The sequence below is a fragment of the Ranitomeya variabilis genome, chromosome 3 (genome assembly GCF_051348905.1).
Source record: "Ranitomeya variabilis isolate aRanVar5 chromosome 3, aRanVar5.hap1, whole genome shotgun sequence".
In the NCBI taxonomy this organism is placed as follows: domain Eukaryota; kingdom Metazoa; phylum Chordata; class Amphibia; order Anura; family Dendrobatidae; genus Ranitomeya; species Ranitomeya variabilis.
This window is the reverse complement of record NC_135234.1, coordinates 772,651,567-772,666,037: the sequence shown is the minus strand read 5'-3', so window position 1 is coordinate 772,666,037 and position 14,471 is coordinate 772,651,567. Positions and strand designations below refer to the sequence as shown.

The 14,471-nt window shown below is 47.1% G+C and overlaps 1 protein-coding gene across 5 annotated transcripts in view; it reads right to left on the bottom strand.

The window, feature by feature from the left end:
- The window catches only part of SLCO2B1 (solute carrier organic anion transporter family member 2B1), a 218,952-nt gene that overhangs the window by 49,274 nt on the left and 155,207 nt on the right, over positions 1-14,471 (bottom strand). For all 5 annotated transcript variants that reach the window (XM_077298837.1, XM_077298836.1, XM_077298835.1 and 2 more), the window contains exons 9-11: positions 11,331-11,495; positions 8,808-9,006; positions 7,708-7,867 (exon numbers count right to left, since the gene is read on the bottom strand). In XM_077298837.1, coding sequence (XP_077154952.1) covers positions 7,708-7,867; positions 8,808-9,006; positions 11,331-11,495 — 524 coding nt within the window. The remainder of the gene's footprint in view (positions 1-7,707; positions 7,868-8,807; positions 9,007-11,330; positions 11,496-14,471) is intronic.

Sequence of the window (14,471 nt, the reverse complement as noted above, 5' to 3'; positions counted from 1 at the left end):
CTATTCACTGACATCTTGCAGCTTCTGCAGGGGTCGGGCGAGTAGTACTTCCCGTAGTCCCTCTCAAAAACCAAAGATGCGTGCCTATCGTACTGACACCTCATTAGCAAGGATTTCACACTGGAGATCGCCTCGCGGCTACCCCCAGTCGAGACAAGATGCTCGAGTTTCCTCCTCAGGCTCTGATACAGGCGATCCCTGTTCAGGCTTCTGAGGTTCGAGAGTTGCCGGAAGAATCTCGCCACCCGATGTTTGAACATCTCCCACCACTCAGACTTAGTGTTACTTAGGCCCAGCAGCGGTACCTGGCTCTGAAGAAAATCCTCAAAGGACCGTCTTACAGCTTCTTCCTCAAGGAGTGATGAATTCAGCTTCCAATAACCTCTTCCCATCCGAGGAGTCTCTGTAACGCTCAGAGAAAACATAATCAAACAGTGATCGGAGAATTCCACCTCCACAACCGACAACGGCGAGGAAACGGCCTCCTCCTTCAAATAAAACCTGTCTAACCTAGACCTGCACTGACTACCTCTAAAAAAGGTGAACCCCGCATGGCCTGTGTTGTGCCGGATGTGGACATCCACCAGGCGTGCCTCACTTACTATCCTATTTAGCGCGACGCAATCGTAAGCCAGGCGGTCTCCGGAACCTCCTCTATCACAGGGTCTCGTGACGTTGTTGAAATCCCCTCCAAAGAGCACCTGCCGACTCGAAAATAAGAAAGGTTTGATCTTCATGAAGAGACACTTGCGGTCCCACTTGGACTGGGGACCGTAGATGTTAATGAGCCGAAGCTCCTGTCCCCCCATGGAGACATCTAGGATCAAGCATCTCCCCATTTCTAACTCGATCAATCGTCTGCATTCAACCTCTGCGGTCTTAAAAAGGACCGCCACCCCACTATACGGCTCGGCCGCAAGAGACCAGTAGGAGGGCCCATGCCTCCACTCCCGCCTTGCTTTATGCATGGTTGATAGGTCGGTCAACCTGGTCTCCTGCAAAACAAAATGTCGGCGTCAAGTTGGCCGAGAAAATGAAAGGCCGTGTACCTTGCCGCTTCTGACTTTATGCTGGCAACATTAATGGTTGCCAGCGTCAACGGGGTGGGTGCCGCCATCATGATTGATTGAATTAGATAGCCTTTTTCTTCCCACCCCCAACAGTTTCACCCTCTTCCTCTGACAATGATGAGTTTTTAGTGCGCTTAAGACAAACAGACTCATCCATTCTCTCCTTACATACACTCTGGCCCTTGTCTGGTGGTCCTGAGTTAGTCCCCCCCCCAGAAGGCTTTGTATTTGCCCCCTGAGAAGAAGACCCAGCGACCTCCTGAGCCCCAACAACCTTGTCCGCAACCTCCGACTCCGGGTCCCCATCGCCCCCCTCTGGAGGGGAGTCCTGGAGGGCCCGGAACCGGTTAGAGAGATCCACCAGAGGGGGGGCGGCTGGACCTTCCAATGGCACCTGGATCAGGGCTACGGAGTCAGAGGGGTCGCACTCCAAGGAGGAGGCTCGAGGCCCGGACCCCCTCTTTTCCTTAGTTGTTTTCCTGTTACCCTTTTTCTTTTGCTGTGACCACTCCCCCTCTCCCTCATCCAGACTGTCACCGGATGAAGGTTCCTGGGCAGACATGGCGTCCTTTTGCTCCTCCCTTTCAAGTCTCTTGACTTCCTCGCTCAATTCGCTGTCTTTAGGATCCTCAGCTGCAAGTGAAGCACCCGGGTCAGAGTTTAGGGTCATTACTCCCTGCCCCCTGTTCCCATGGCGCTGCTCCTGCCGCCTGATATTGGATGGCGGCAGCCTGCTCCTCACCGGTTCCCTGCCTCCTCCGCCTCTGCTGGTCCCTTCACCGGCGAGATTAGTCCCGGCTTTCGCCTGTCCCGCACTCACCGCTTTCAGGACCGCATTGGCAAATGAACGCGGACAGCGACTGAACGGGTGACCGAGGTCACCACACAGGTTACACCTAATCCTGCCACAGGTAGCAGCGAGATGGCCGAGGTCCTCACACAGTGCGCATTTCTGGGTGGTACACTGCGCACTGAAGTGTGTGGGGCTGCCGCACCTGTGACAGACCTTAGGTTGTCCCCGGTAGAAAATCAAGATCCTGCCCCTCCCCAAAAATGTTGAGGAAGGGATATGGGTAACGGTGTTTCCTGAAACCTTCAATTTCACCATGAAGGTCCAGGCTCCTGACCAGATACCATGCTCGTCGAGGGTCTTTTCGGGAATACCGACGATGTCGCCGTATCGTCCAACCCAGGTGGAGATGTCGACACAGGAAAGTGACTCGTTACTGGTCAAAACGGTCACCTTCCTGACCGAGTTCTGGCGGGATATTGCTACAGGGAGGAAACCCTGCCATTCGGGGCGACCCCGAGCCAGCTCATGGCGAGACCAGAAAAGCTCAAGGCCCTCCGGTCTCACGAAGCTGACATCGAAGTAGGAGGTCCCATAAGGATGGATCAAGGCGAAGATGTCATATGCCACGAAGCCCATCCCCAGCAGGAGCTCAGCAACCTTTGACCGATCAGGACAGGCATCCTTGCTTACCCACTGGAGACGGGCCACATTCCTACGGTTACTCCTCTGCCCCGGTGTCGGCAGAGACCAGACAGTCTCTGCCCCTCTATCTCGGAAGGCGGAAAGACCGTGTCTCTGTATCCAGAAAGACAGATCAACCTCCCTCCCCTCTACATTGATGGAACTCTCCCCTCTCCTCAGGGCGTCCAGGAAGCGCTGCTGCAAGTCACCATCCTCAGGGTCACCAGACAAGGGCGCACTACTACCCCCAGCAGTGACAGCTCCTGAATAGCTTGGGGCTGAAGACCCCGCCACCGCTGGGGGGGCAGCGGGACCACTACCTGCTTCCCCTCCACCAACACCATTAAAGCTCTCCTCATTCACTCCACCACCACCACTATTCCCATCATTTGTAACTCCACTACTCCCATCATTCACTCCACTACTACTCCCACCATTCACTCCACTACTACTCCCATCATTTCCTGCACAGCTCCTTTCATTCCCCTTACCACTGCCACCACTTCCCGTCACTTTATTATCAGTATTCTCACCACCATTTGTCCCAGTGTTCTCTACACCTGCCACAGTCACATCCATTCCTTCCTCACTTGTGTCTGGCTTCTCTGCACTCACACCTGCTGGACCGGGGGAGGGGTGCAGCACCACACCCGTTTTCCCTTGATTGGTGCTGACTCTCTGTTGTGTCTTTGGAGCGCCTTGCCCCCCCACTGCAGCAGTTTGTACTTTATTATTCTGGGCCCGCTGCATGTTGGGGGGCACCGCCTGCCCCGCACCCACAGACTTCGGGGTCCTGGTGGCATGCTGGGGCGCTGGAGCACTCTGTCCCCCTGTCGCAGCAGGGCGCCTCGTGTTCCCTGCAGATGATTTATCCTTTTTGGACACGCTGCTCCCCCGTCGCAGCTGCGTGCCTGTTCTCCTTTAAGGCGCACTGCGCCCCTGTCACAACAGTGCACCCCCCTTTCGCCGCACCAAGTTTCTCGGACCTGCCCCCCACAGCCCCGGCGTCGGCCGGCTCAGTCGTAGTGAGCAGGGATGGAGTCTGCCCACACCGTCCCCCTTTCGCAACGGCGTGGACACCCACCTCACCCTCCTCAGCCCCGGTGATAACCGGCTTAGCCGCAGAGGGCAGGGAGGGAAACTCCTCGGGGTCCCCTATGTCCGGCGCCGTGAGTACCTCCACAGCCTCGCCCCCTGGACTGTTCCCCGCACAGACGGCAGCACCGCCGGACGTCCTCCTCCTCTCCCCACCTTGCCTGTGCCCCGGACCCACTGCAGAGCCCGTGCCTTTAGGTTTGGTGGGGTTTACACAGGAGGTGGTAGGTGTAACATCATCCAACAGTACATATCTGTAACTCACCACCTCCCGTGCGGTCTCCTTCGTCGTCTTCTTCCTTTTCTGGGTTTCCTCTGCTGGCTCGTCCTCACCAAAGGAGAAGCGGTCCAAGTTCACTGGAGACTCCAGCTGTCGGATCTCCTGTAGCAGACCGCCCTCCTCCTCTTCCTCCGCTGACACTCCAGCCTGTGCTGTCGGAGTCCTCTGCCGTGCCGGGAGGCCGCTTCCCTGTTGTCGGCTCTGCGACTCACTCTCCCGGCTGGTTCCAGCTTGTAGGACTCCAGTTACAGCCACGTCGTCGTCCTCCTCCTCGTCGCTTAGGACGCCGGTTCTCCTGAGGTATTTAACCCCTTCATTTCTGAGAACCGCCGCTGATTCTTAAACCTCTCCAGGAAGGGACCTGCACTTTTCTCAATCCCCTCCCGGAGGAGCACTAACCGGACGACCTCATCTCTGAGGGCTCTGAACCTCTGCGAGGTCGCGGGTCTCTCCTTATTAGAGGCTCGGGTATTCAGGATCCGAGCTACCCTCAGCTCCTCCTTCAGCCCGGTCAGTGCTTTGCCGGCGTCCTCGTACTGACGTAGCATGGCGACCACTCGGGAGGAGAAGGTACTCGTGGACTCGCCGGAGCTCCTCTCCCCCCAGGATGTTCCTGGGCTCTCGTTCCTGGGGCGCCCCTGTCTCCCTCTCTGGGCGGACGATGAGCCGTCTCAGGGTTGGAGTAGGTGGGTAAGGTTTTTCTCACCCGTCCCGACCTCCTCAGTCCTTCTTGGGCCGGTTGCTGCTGCTGCTCTCTGTCCCCCGCCGGCACAGACCGGGGAACAGAAGCCTGGGAAGCCATGCCGGCCTCCCAGGAAGCCTGCCTCTCCCTGGGGAGAAGAGAGGCCGACTCTGGGCCTCCTGCTGGAAGTCCTGGAGCTCACAAAGCAGGTGCTGCTCCTAGCAGGGAGTAATAGATTGTAGTCACCTGAAGCCTCTCCTCAGTACAAGGCATATGAAAGCCGCATAGAGTTTGCTAAAAAACACATGAAGGACTCCCAGACTATGAGAAATAAGATTCTCTGGTCTGATGAGATGAAGATAGACCTTTATGGTGATAATTCTAAGCGGCATGTGTGGAGAAAACCAGGCACTGCTCATCACCTGCCCAATACAATCCCTACAGTGAAGCATGGTGGAGGCAGCATCATGCTATGGGGGTATTTTTCAGCTGCAGGGACAGGACGACTGGTTGTCATTGAAGGAAACATGAATGTGGCCAAGTACAGAAATATCCTGGATGAAATTTCTACATTTCTGTTTTTTTTTCAGTCAAGATGGGGTGCAGAATGTACATTAATGAGAACAAAAATGAACTTTTTTTAATTTACCAAATGGCTGCAATGAAACAAAGAGTGAAAATTTTAAAGGGGTCTTGAATACTTTCCGTACCCACTGTATATCTATAAACTGCATGCTGTGAGAGGGGAGGAGGGAGATGCAGCTGCAGTATCTCTCCTGTATATCTATAGACTGCATGTTGTGAGATGGGAGGAGTAAGATGCAGATACAGTATCTCCCCCTCTGTGTATCTATAGAATGCATGCTGTGAGAGGGGAGAAGGGAGATGCAGCTGCAGTATCTCTTCTTCTGTATATCAATAGACTGCATGCTGTGAGAGGGGAGGAGGGAGATGCAGCTGCAGTATCTCTCCTGTATATCTATAGAATGCATGCTGTGAGAGAGGAGGGAGATGCAGCTGCAGTATCTCTGCTTCTGTATATCTATAGAATGCATGCTGTGAGAGGGGAGGAGGGAGATGCAGCTGCAGTATCTCTCTTGTATATCTATAGAATGCATGCTGTGAGAGGGGAGGAGGGAGATGCAGCTGCAGTATCTCTCCTGTATATCTATAGACTGCATGCTGTGAGAGGGGAGGAGGGAGATGCAGCTGCAGTATCTCTCCTTCTGTATATCTATAGACTGCATGCTGTGAGAGGGGAGGAGGGAGATGCAGCTGCAGTATCTCTCCTGTGTATCTATAGAATGCATGCTGTGAGAGGGGAGGAGGGAGATGCAGCTGCAGTATCTCTCCTGTATATCTATAGACTGCATGCTGTGAGAGGGGAGGAGGGAGATGCAGCTGCAGTATCTCTCCTGTATATCTATAGACTGCATGCTGTGAGAGGGGAGGAGGGAGATGCAGCTGCAGTATCTCTCCTGTATATCTATAGACTGCATGCTGTGAGAGGGGAGTAAGATGCAGCTACAGTATCTCCCCCTCTGATTGCATGCTGTGAGGGGAGGAGGGAGATGCAGCTGCAGTATCTCTCCTGTATATCTATAGAATGCATGCTGTGAGAGGGGAGAAGGGAGATGCAGCTGCAGTATCTCTCCTTCTGTATATCTATAGACTGCATGCTGTGAGAGAGGAGGGAGATGCAGCTGCAGTATCTCTCCTTCTGTATATCTATAGAATGCATGCTGTGAGAGGGGAGGAGGGAGATGCAGCTGCAGTATCTCTCCTGTATATCTATAGAATGCATGCTGTGAGAGGGGAGGAGGGAGATGCAGCTGCAGTATCTCTCCTGTATATCTATAGACTGCATGCTGTGAGAGGGGAGGAGTAAGATGCAGCTACAGTATCTCCCCCTCTGATTGCATGCTGTGAGGGGAGGAGGGAGATGCAGCTGCAGTATCTCTCCTGTATATCTATAGAATGCATGCTGTGAGAGGGGAGAAGGGAGATGCAGCTGCAGTATCTCTCCTTCTGTATATCTATAGACTGCATGCTGTGAGAGAGGAGGGAGATGCAGCTGCAGTATCTCTCCTTCTGTATATCTATAGAATGCATGCTGTGAGAGGGGAGGAGGGAGATGCAGCTGCAGTATCTCTCCTGTATATCTATAGAATGCATGCTGTGAGAGGGGAGGAGGGAGATGCAGCTGCAGTATCTCTCCTGTATATCTATAGACTGCATGCTGTGAGAGGGGAGGAGTAAGATGCAGCTACAGTATCTCCCCCTCTGATTGCATGCTGTGAGGGGAGGAGGGAGATGCAGCTGCAGTATCTCTCCTGTATATCTATAGAATGCATGCTGTGAGAGGGGAGAAGGGAGATGCAGCTGCAGTATCTCTCCTTCTGTATATCTATAGACTGCATGCTGTGAGAGAGGAGGGAGATGCAGCTGCAGTATCTCTCCTTCTGTATATCTATAGAATGCATGCTGTGAGAGGGGAGGAGGGAGATGCAGCTGCAGTATCTCTCCTGTATATCTATGGACTGCATGCTGTGGGGGGGAGGAGGGAGATGCAGCATCTCTCCTGTATATCTATAGACTGCATGCTGTGAGATGGGAGGAGGGAGATGCAGCTGCAGTATATCTCCTTCTGTATATCTATAGAATGCATGCTGTGAGAGGGGAGGAGGGAGATGCAGCTGCAGTATCTCTCCTGTATATCTATAGACTGCATGCTGTGAGAGGGGAGGAGTAAGATGCAGCTACAGTATCTCCCCCTCTGATTGCATGCTGTGAGGGGAGGAGGGAGATGCAGCTGCAGTATCTCTTCTGTATATCTATAGACTGCATGCTGTGGGGGGAGGAGGGAGATGCAGCTGCAGTATCTCTCCTGTATATCTATAGACTGCATGCTGTGAGATGGGAGGAGGGAGATGCAGCTGCAGTATCTCTTACATGTCTGAGGGTAGGAGGGAGTTGAAGGAGACTTCTGTTTGGATTACAACACGCAGCAGAACTCCGGCTTCACTCCAGGAGGATCAGGAGGTTATGGAGAAGCTGGTAGGATACAATTTAGTAGTTGGCACAATCGGATAAGGGACTTACTTACCAGCACTTTATTCTCCTTGTAGTCAAAGTTCACGTCTTCGCAGCCGGCATAGCACGGGGAGATGTACTCGACGTCGTCCGCACCACAGATTGGGTTGAAAGCGGATTTGGAGCAGCCACAATCACTGCTGCATTCTGTAACATTGTGCCAAAGTCCAGCACTGAAAAACAATGCACATCTCCGATAAAGAAAAGTCTACGCGCCACTACTTATCTGTACTAATCCTAAAGGGCATCATGTCTTATACTCTAGTCACATCAAGAGCTGTGTTCACAGTGGCATGCCTCGAAAACAGAATGCGGAGGGTACCATCAAATACAATAAGTTATAGGGGTCTACCTGAGGCATGTCAAGAACAGTAATGCAAAAAAAACAAGAAAAAGAGGACATGCTATAAACTGGGACCACCAAGATACACAAACAAGTATAAAGTTTATTGGAAGCCACAAAACACCCAACATTTTTTTTTTAAACATTTAAAAACTGAAATACAGTACATCCCCATAATAGGGTCAAAACCACCAGACGGAGACCCAAATGACATCAATACATAGCATGAACAATACACCTTCAATAACCACATTTCACTACAGAAAAAAATGCGTAAATGCTAAATACAGATGATCAAATACAGACAATGTAGGGTATCACATGCACGAGAAAAAGCAGATATGGCTGAAGCCAGTTCACATCTATGTGTAATATTTAGAAGGTGGAGATTGGAGGCTGCCAAAAGAATTGCCTACCGCCTTAACTAGGGCTGAAAAATATGCTTACCCCCAAAGATGGAAAATTCATGCTTAAAGGTGCAGGAAATATAAAGTGTCACGTGCACTGAAGGGGAGATAGATAGAAACACCATTCCTCTAACATTGAGCTTCGAATCCCCTACAATGCCAGACTCCGCCAGTAGAGGGGGCTCACTGCATATAGATTTTACATTGTCCGCAATAATATCACAGTTTACAGTCAGCTCCCCCTAGTGGTGGCTGCAGATAGGCAGAGTTTTAACATTTAATCTCTGTATTCTGGACATTTGGGCTTTATAGGAGGATTGAATAACTGCAATGTAAACTGATTTGTACAAAACGTTTTCTTACCTCAAGCGCTGGTCGGCATTGGGACTTGCAAACTGCTGTGTGGAGCATCCCAAAAACAGCAGAGGAAGAGCGATCAGAACGCAGCACAACAATCCGATGACGCACATCGCTCCGCACTGCTTGGGGGACAACTGGAACCTCTTCATGATAAATCCACCTAATACAATGCCGGACATGGCCCCCGGGATATTCACCGATCCTGAGGAGAACGATGTTACTTTACTCAACCGTAAAAACGTTCCTTATGTCCATGACACTGATCACTCAGGGGGCCGTGCGCTATAAAAGCCATAGAAAAGCTTTCCAGGGGATTCTCACCCTCAGCCCCTGACCAAGCGGAATGTTTATCTTAAAGTAGTCATGTTGACAAAACATTGATACAATGTATCACACAGTTCAGGATGGTTATGGTCAGCGAGGGCCCCTATAACAATACCAAATATTCTATTACTAGCCCCCTAATCAGACACTAATGAGCCTTAGAGAAGCCATCAGGTTGTTTTTGGACCAATAACCCCCGCCCTGCCTTAATGCGGGTCTGGTAGAATAGATTGGAAGCTGCGTATGTATCAAACACATAAGAACTGGTAGTAAATGGTCTTATCAATGAAATGTCTCCATTTCCTTCCTTTCTTCATCCAGCAAAGCACTGACTTCATTAGACTAGTAGCATGTGCATCTAACAATACCGACGCGCTTCGAGTCCGGATGTTATTGGTTTTTTGAGGATCAAGTTACAAAATGACCAAACTACGGGTATAAAAGCACAAAGATCCCAATATTTATAGCCATTGCAGAGAGAGTGTATCGTGTCAGTATAGATCTTCTATGGATGCTTCCATCAATGGGAGCCGGCTGGATAGGAGAAAATATTCATGAGTTGATGTCATTCTATAAATTAATTTCAGCCTTGAGGGAATGTGATTTAGCTGTAACTGAACAATCTGCAGATTAATTCTGAAATGTAGCACTCACAAGAGGCAGTTTATTCTGACCAGATACATTTCCTCTGTAAAAGTTGTAATTAACTAATTTGAATATTAATCGCATTCTAAGTTCTATTTTGTGTTACATGGTTGTGTATGTAAACGCGTCAGTGTATTTTTACGCCCATAATACTATTTTACTGAAGTCACAATAAAAATATTTTGCTGTTATCTCGCTTTGCTGAATAAAAAATGTCATGACTTCTAACAAAGCTGCTAAATACCTGACATGCCTTATCCGGGCACAGTGGAGTGGATTGTCCAGGACCCAGAATGCACAAGATACATGTATTGGATGGGGTGAGCTGTATCACAAAATGTCTTATGTTACTGCTTCCTTTGTAACTTGATGTCCACTGACTGTTGCCAAGAGTAATCCGTCTCTAGCAGCAGATACAAAAATGGATTACAGGAAGGATCTTTGTATCTAGAGGAAATGGAGCAGGTCTTTGTCTCTACAGGAAGTGGGGCAGGTCTTTGTCTCTACAGGAAGTGGAGCAGGTCTTTGTCTCTACAGGAAGTGGGGCAGGTCTTTGTCTCTGCAGGAAGTGGGGCAGGTCTTTGTCTCTACAGGAAGTAGGGGCAGGTCTTTGTCTCTACAGGAAGTGGAGCAGGTCTTTGTCTCTACAGGAAGTGGGGCAGGTCTTTGTCTCTACAGGAAGTGGGGCAGGTCTTTGTCTCTACAGGACGTGGAGCAGGTCTTTGTCTCTACAGGAAGTGAAGGCAGATCTTTTTCTCTCTACAGGAAGTGGAGGTGGGTCTTTGTCTCTGTACAGGAAGTGAAGGCAGATCTTTTTCTCTCTACAGGAAGTGAGGTTTGCCTTTATATCGCTTCAAGAAATGGAGGCAGATCTTTGTCTTTCTTCAGGAAATAGGGTAGGTCTTTGTCTTTGTACCAATTGTGGTGAGGGGTCTCATTCAGGCCAGAGAAAAGATTGGGTAGTGGCAATGCATCCTGGGGAGTGGGAGAGAGACAAAAAGAATGTTCTTGCACCTGTAGTGCTGGCAGGAAGGAAGGGGAACAGTTCACTTAAAAAAGTGAGGGTGGCAAGTGACACAGCAGGAGAATAGGGACGGTTCCTGGACATACTTGCCTGACATGTGCAGTAAAGGCAGTTTTAGCTTCTTATGAAGTACCAGGGCAGCAAATCCAGACTCTACATGATTTGTTTAAAGGACGGGATTGAGGTCATTGCGATTCTAACAGCTCTGGCACATGTAGGCTGGGTAACATCCATCACTATGGCAGAGTGACGATGGAGTCCAGATAGTATGACTCCTCCTGATATTGACTCCACCCAGATGACTAATGGTAATTTGCATACAGAATGAAGTTTAAAAAGTGATTTTTGGCGATTTGCCTGCATCTGATTTAGCACAAAGGGGCGGCTGTAGAAACCTTATTAATTTACGTAAGTGGCCATAAGATGACCAAACCTGATGACATTACTGCTGGTTCCAGGGGCCAATCTATAAGTCCAGGCACCCAGAAATCACATCGTATGATCTATCACTGATTTACACCGTGGTCACCTACCGATCATCAGATTAGCCAAGGACGCCGTGATCGAAAACTGTCTCTCCAGGAACTTGGCCATGAATGTCGCCAGCCCGCATATCATGGCCGACAGATTCGCTTGAGCCAAAACCACCAAGATATAGATTGGATTTTTCAAAGTCCTGAGCAAAACTTTGGGAAAGACTGAAACAAAAAAAATTGAATTACTAACATGAATTACTGGAATTTTCTGGTTGTGTACTGTCGCTGTGCGTTGTACTACTGACGTTCACCACTAGGAGTGCTGTTAATTTAATGTCATAGAGACTGGACAAAAACATTGATGGCATCCAGGGGTCAAGATGCCAACTAATCCCGAAAATAAAGAGATAATGGTGTCTGCATATTCCTTGCTGGTTCAGATTTTCTGTCACCCTCTTGGTTTTCCATTAGTAGCAAAACTGACTACTTTCTTCCAAAAACAGCGCCACCCCAGTCTAATGGTTGCTTCTGGTATTGCAATTTACCACCATAGAAGTGATTGGTGTAAGCCTGCAATACCACGCAAAACCTGTTGATGGGGAAGGTGCTGTTTTGGAAGAAATATGCCACGTTTTTCTAATATTTTACAACCCCTTTAACATAAACCGATATGTTAAAGGGTTGTCCACAATTTTAAAAACATTTCTAGCAAACAACGCCACTTCTGACCACAGGCCGGCTCCATTATTGCAGCTCAGCTTCATTCGTTTCAGTGGACTCTAAACTGCAATACCAGAAACAACCAGGCGTGGTGCTGTTTCAAAAAGAATGACGACGAAATTTTCTAACACTGTAAAACCGATATCTACTGTTCATCCTGAGCCCCCTGATTCATGAATGTAATGCAAGGATGGCAGTGAATACTGACACATTTAGCTCGGTAGAAGGGATCGCTGTTGAGATATCATTTTGCATAGGACTGCAGAACCTGGGAAACAGTGAGTATATTAAAAATCCCATTACCCCTCCCCCTCCCATAATATTCGGCATCTGCAATTTTCATTTTCTGGTTTCAATTTTCAGATAAACCATATGCAGCTCCTGGAAAAGTGTGAATAATCCAAGGTCTCCGCGATGTCGAGTTCTTAACACATCGGTCTCGGGAGGATTCAGAAGGACAATGTCATTTTCTGTATTTAGAAGAAGGTTCCATGGAGGCATCAGACTGGACAGTAACCTCCATAAAATGTGCCGCCTCCTCCGGGACTCACGACGAACAGTAGCCCCGTCTGAAGTGTCACGATCAAAAAACACCTACACTGTGAAAAGGAGGAGGAAAAACTACAAGGACACCAAACACAAAAATGGAAGAAAATATAAGGACTGAGCAGAACATAGAGAAATAAACGATAAAATAACTGCAAAAAAATAATAGGAAAAAATGACATAATAATAATAGATTCAAATAATAAAATACTAGAAAAGAAACAAAAACACCTTCGTAAGAAATACAGGTAATAATAAAGCCAAAACAAAATAATAAAAAAAATCAATGAAAAAATAATTACATAGTAATAAATACAGATAACTGCAAAATACAAGAAAAAAAGAGAACAAGCCTACGTAATACATAAGGATAAAATAAATAAAAAACACTCTATGAAAAAATAATTACATAGTAATAAATACAGATAACTGCAAAATACAAGAAAAAAAGAGATCATGACTACGTAATACATAAGGATAAAATAAATAATAAAATACTAGAATAGAAACAAAAACATCTTCATAAGAAATACAGGTAATAAAGCCAAAACAAAAATAATAATAATAATAAAAAAAACACTCAATGAAAAAAAATTACATAGTAATAAATACAGATAACTGCAAAACACAAGAAAAAAGAGATCATGACTACGTAATACAAAAGGATAATAAAGCAAATACCAAATAAAAAACACTCAATGAAAAAGCAATGACATACTAATAAATACAGGTATCTACAAAACACGATAAATAGAAAAAGAAAAAATGTAAAGAAAATATTTAGGAAATAAAAAGCTGCTAAGTAGATAAAACAAGGGAAGCACAAATAAACTACAAAAATCTAATAATAAATATAAATTAATGTTTAAGAATGAAAATAATAAAATAAATTAGTGATCACATGAGAAGTACTAATAAATAAATAAATAAATAATTTAAAAAAACGTCGACCTCCCGATTTTTGACAACCAGCCTGGCTAAAGCAGACAGCTGGGATTCTCAGGCTGGTAAAGGTCCATTAGTAAACACTTAAAATTGATTGATAAAGCAAATATAGCAATGGTAAAACTTTACAAAATGTATTTCTAATATTAACCCGGTTGTCAGAAATTAGGTTTTGAAATGAGCTGTGCAGAAATTGAAATAAAGTTTAAAATTGAAACGTTAACGTTTTTGGCATTCCATAAATAAAATCTGCAGAAGGGATCAGGATATGAATGGTCCTGGTCTCCTCTGCAGAACCGCTGTGTGAGCATAAGATAGAAGTAGATCCAAACTGCTCAACATCGAAACTACAAACACCAAGAAGTAATAGTGGTGGAATTGTGGAAATCACAGGATGGAGACGTCGGTGATCTACAAATTGTGAAACATGGAAACTACATTTTTTAAATATTTTGATTCCTTCAGTTTAGAACACCCTTGAAATTGCTCTAGAAAATTATGTATTTCTCCAAGAAAATTATTGCAAGTACATGTTTTATTATACACGTTTATTTCCGGATATTGGAACAACACAAAAAAAATTGAAAAACAGGCACATTAGACATAAGTTCACACAAAATCCCCAAAAATGGACAGGACAAAATTTTTGGCCCCCTCAACTTAGTATTTGGCTGCACTCCCTTTTGAAAACAAATGTTGACCCTCCACCATATTTGACTGTAGGTGCTGTGTGTGTTTTTTTGTAGGCCTCATTCTGTTTCTAGTAAACAGTAGAATTATGTATTGTACCTGAAAGTTCTATCTTGGTCTCACCTGTCCACAAAACTCTTTCCCTGAAGGATTTTGTCTTTTGTACATTTTGGCTTCCTGAAGTCTAGCTTTTTTATGCCTCTGTGTCAGCAGTGGGGTCCTCCTGGGTCTCCTACCATAGTGTTTCATTTCATTCACATGTCGATGCATATTTCATGCTGAGCCTACAGGACAGCT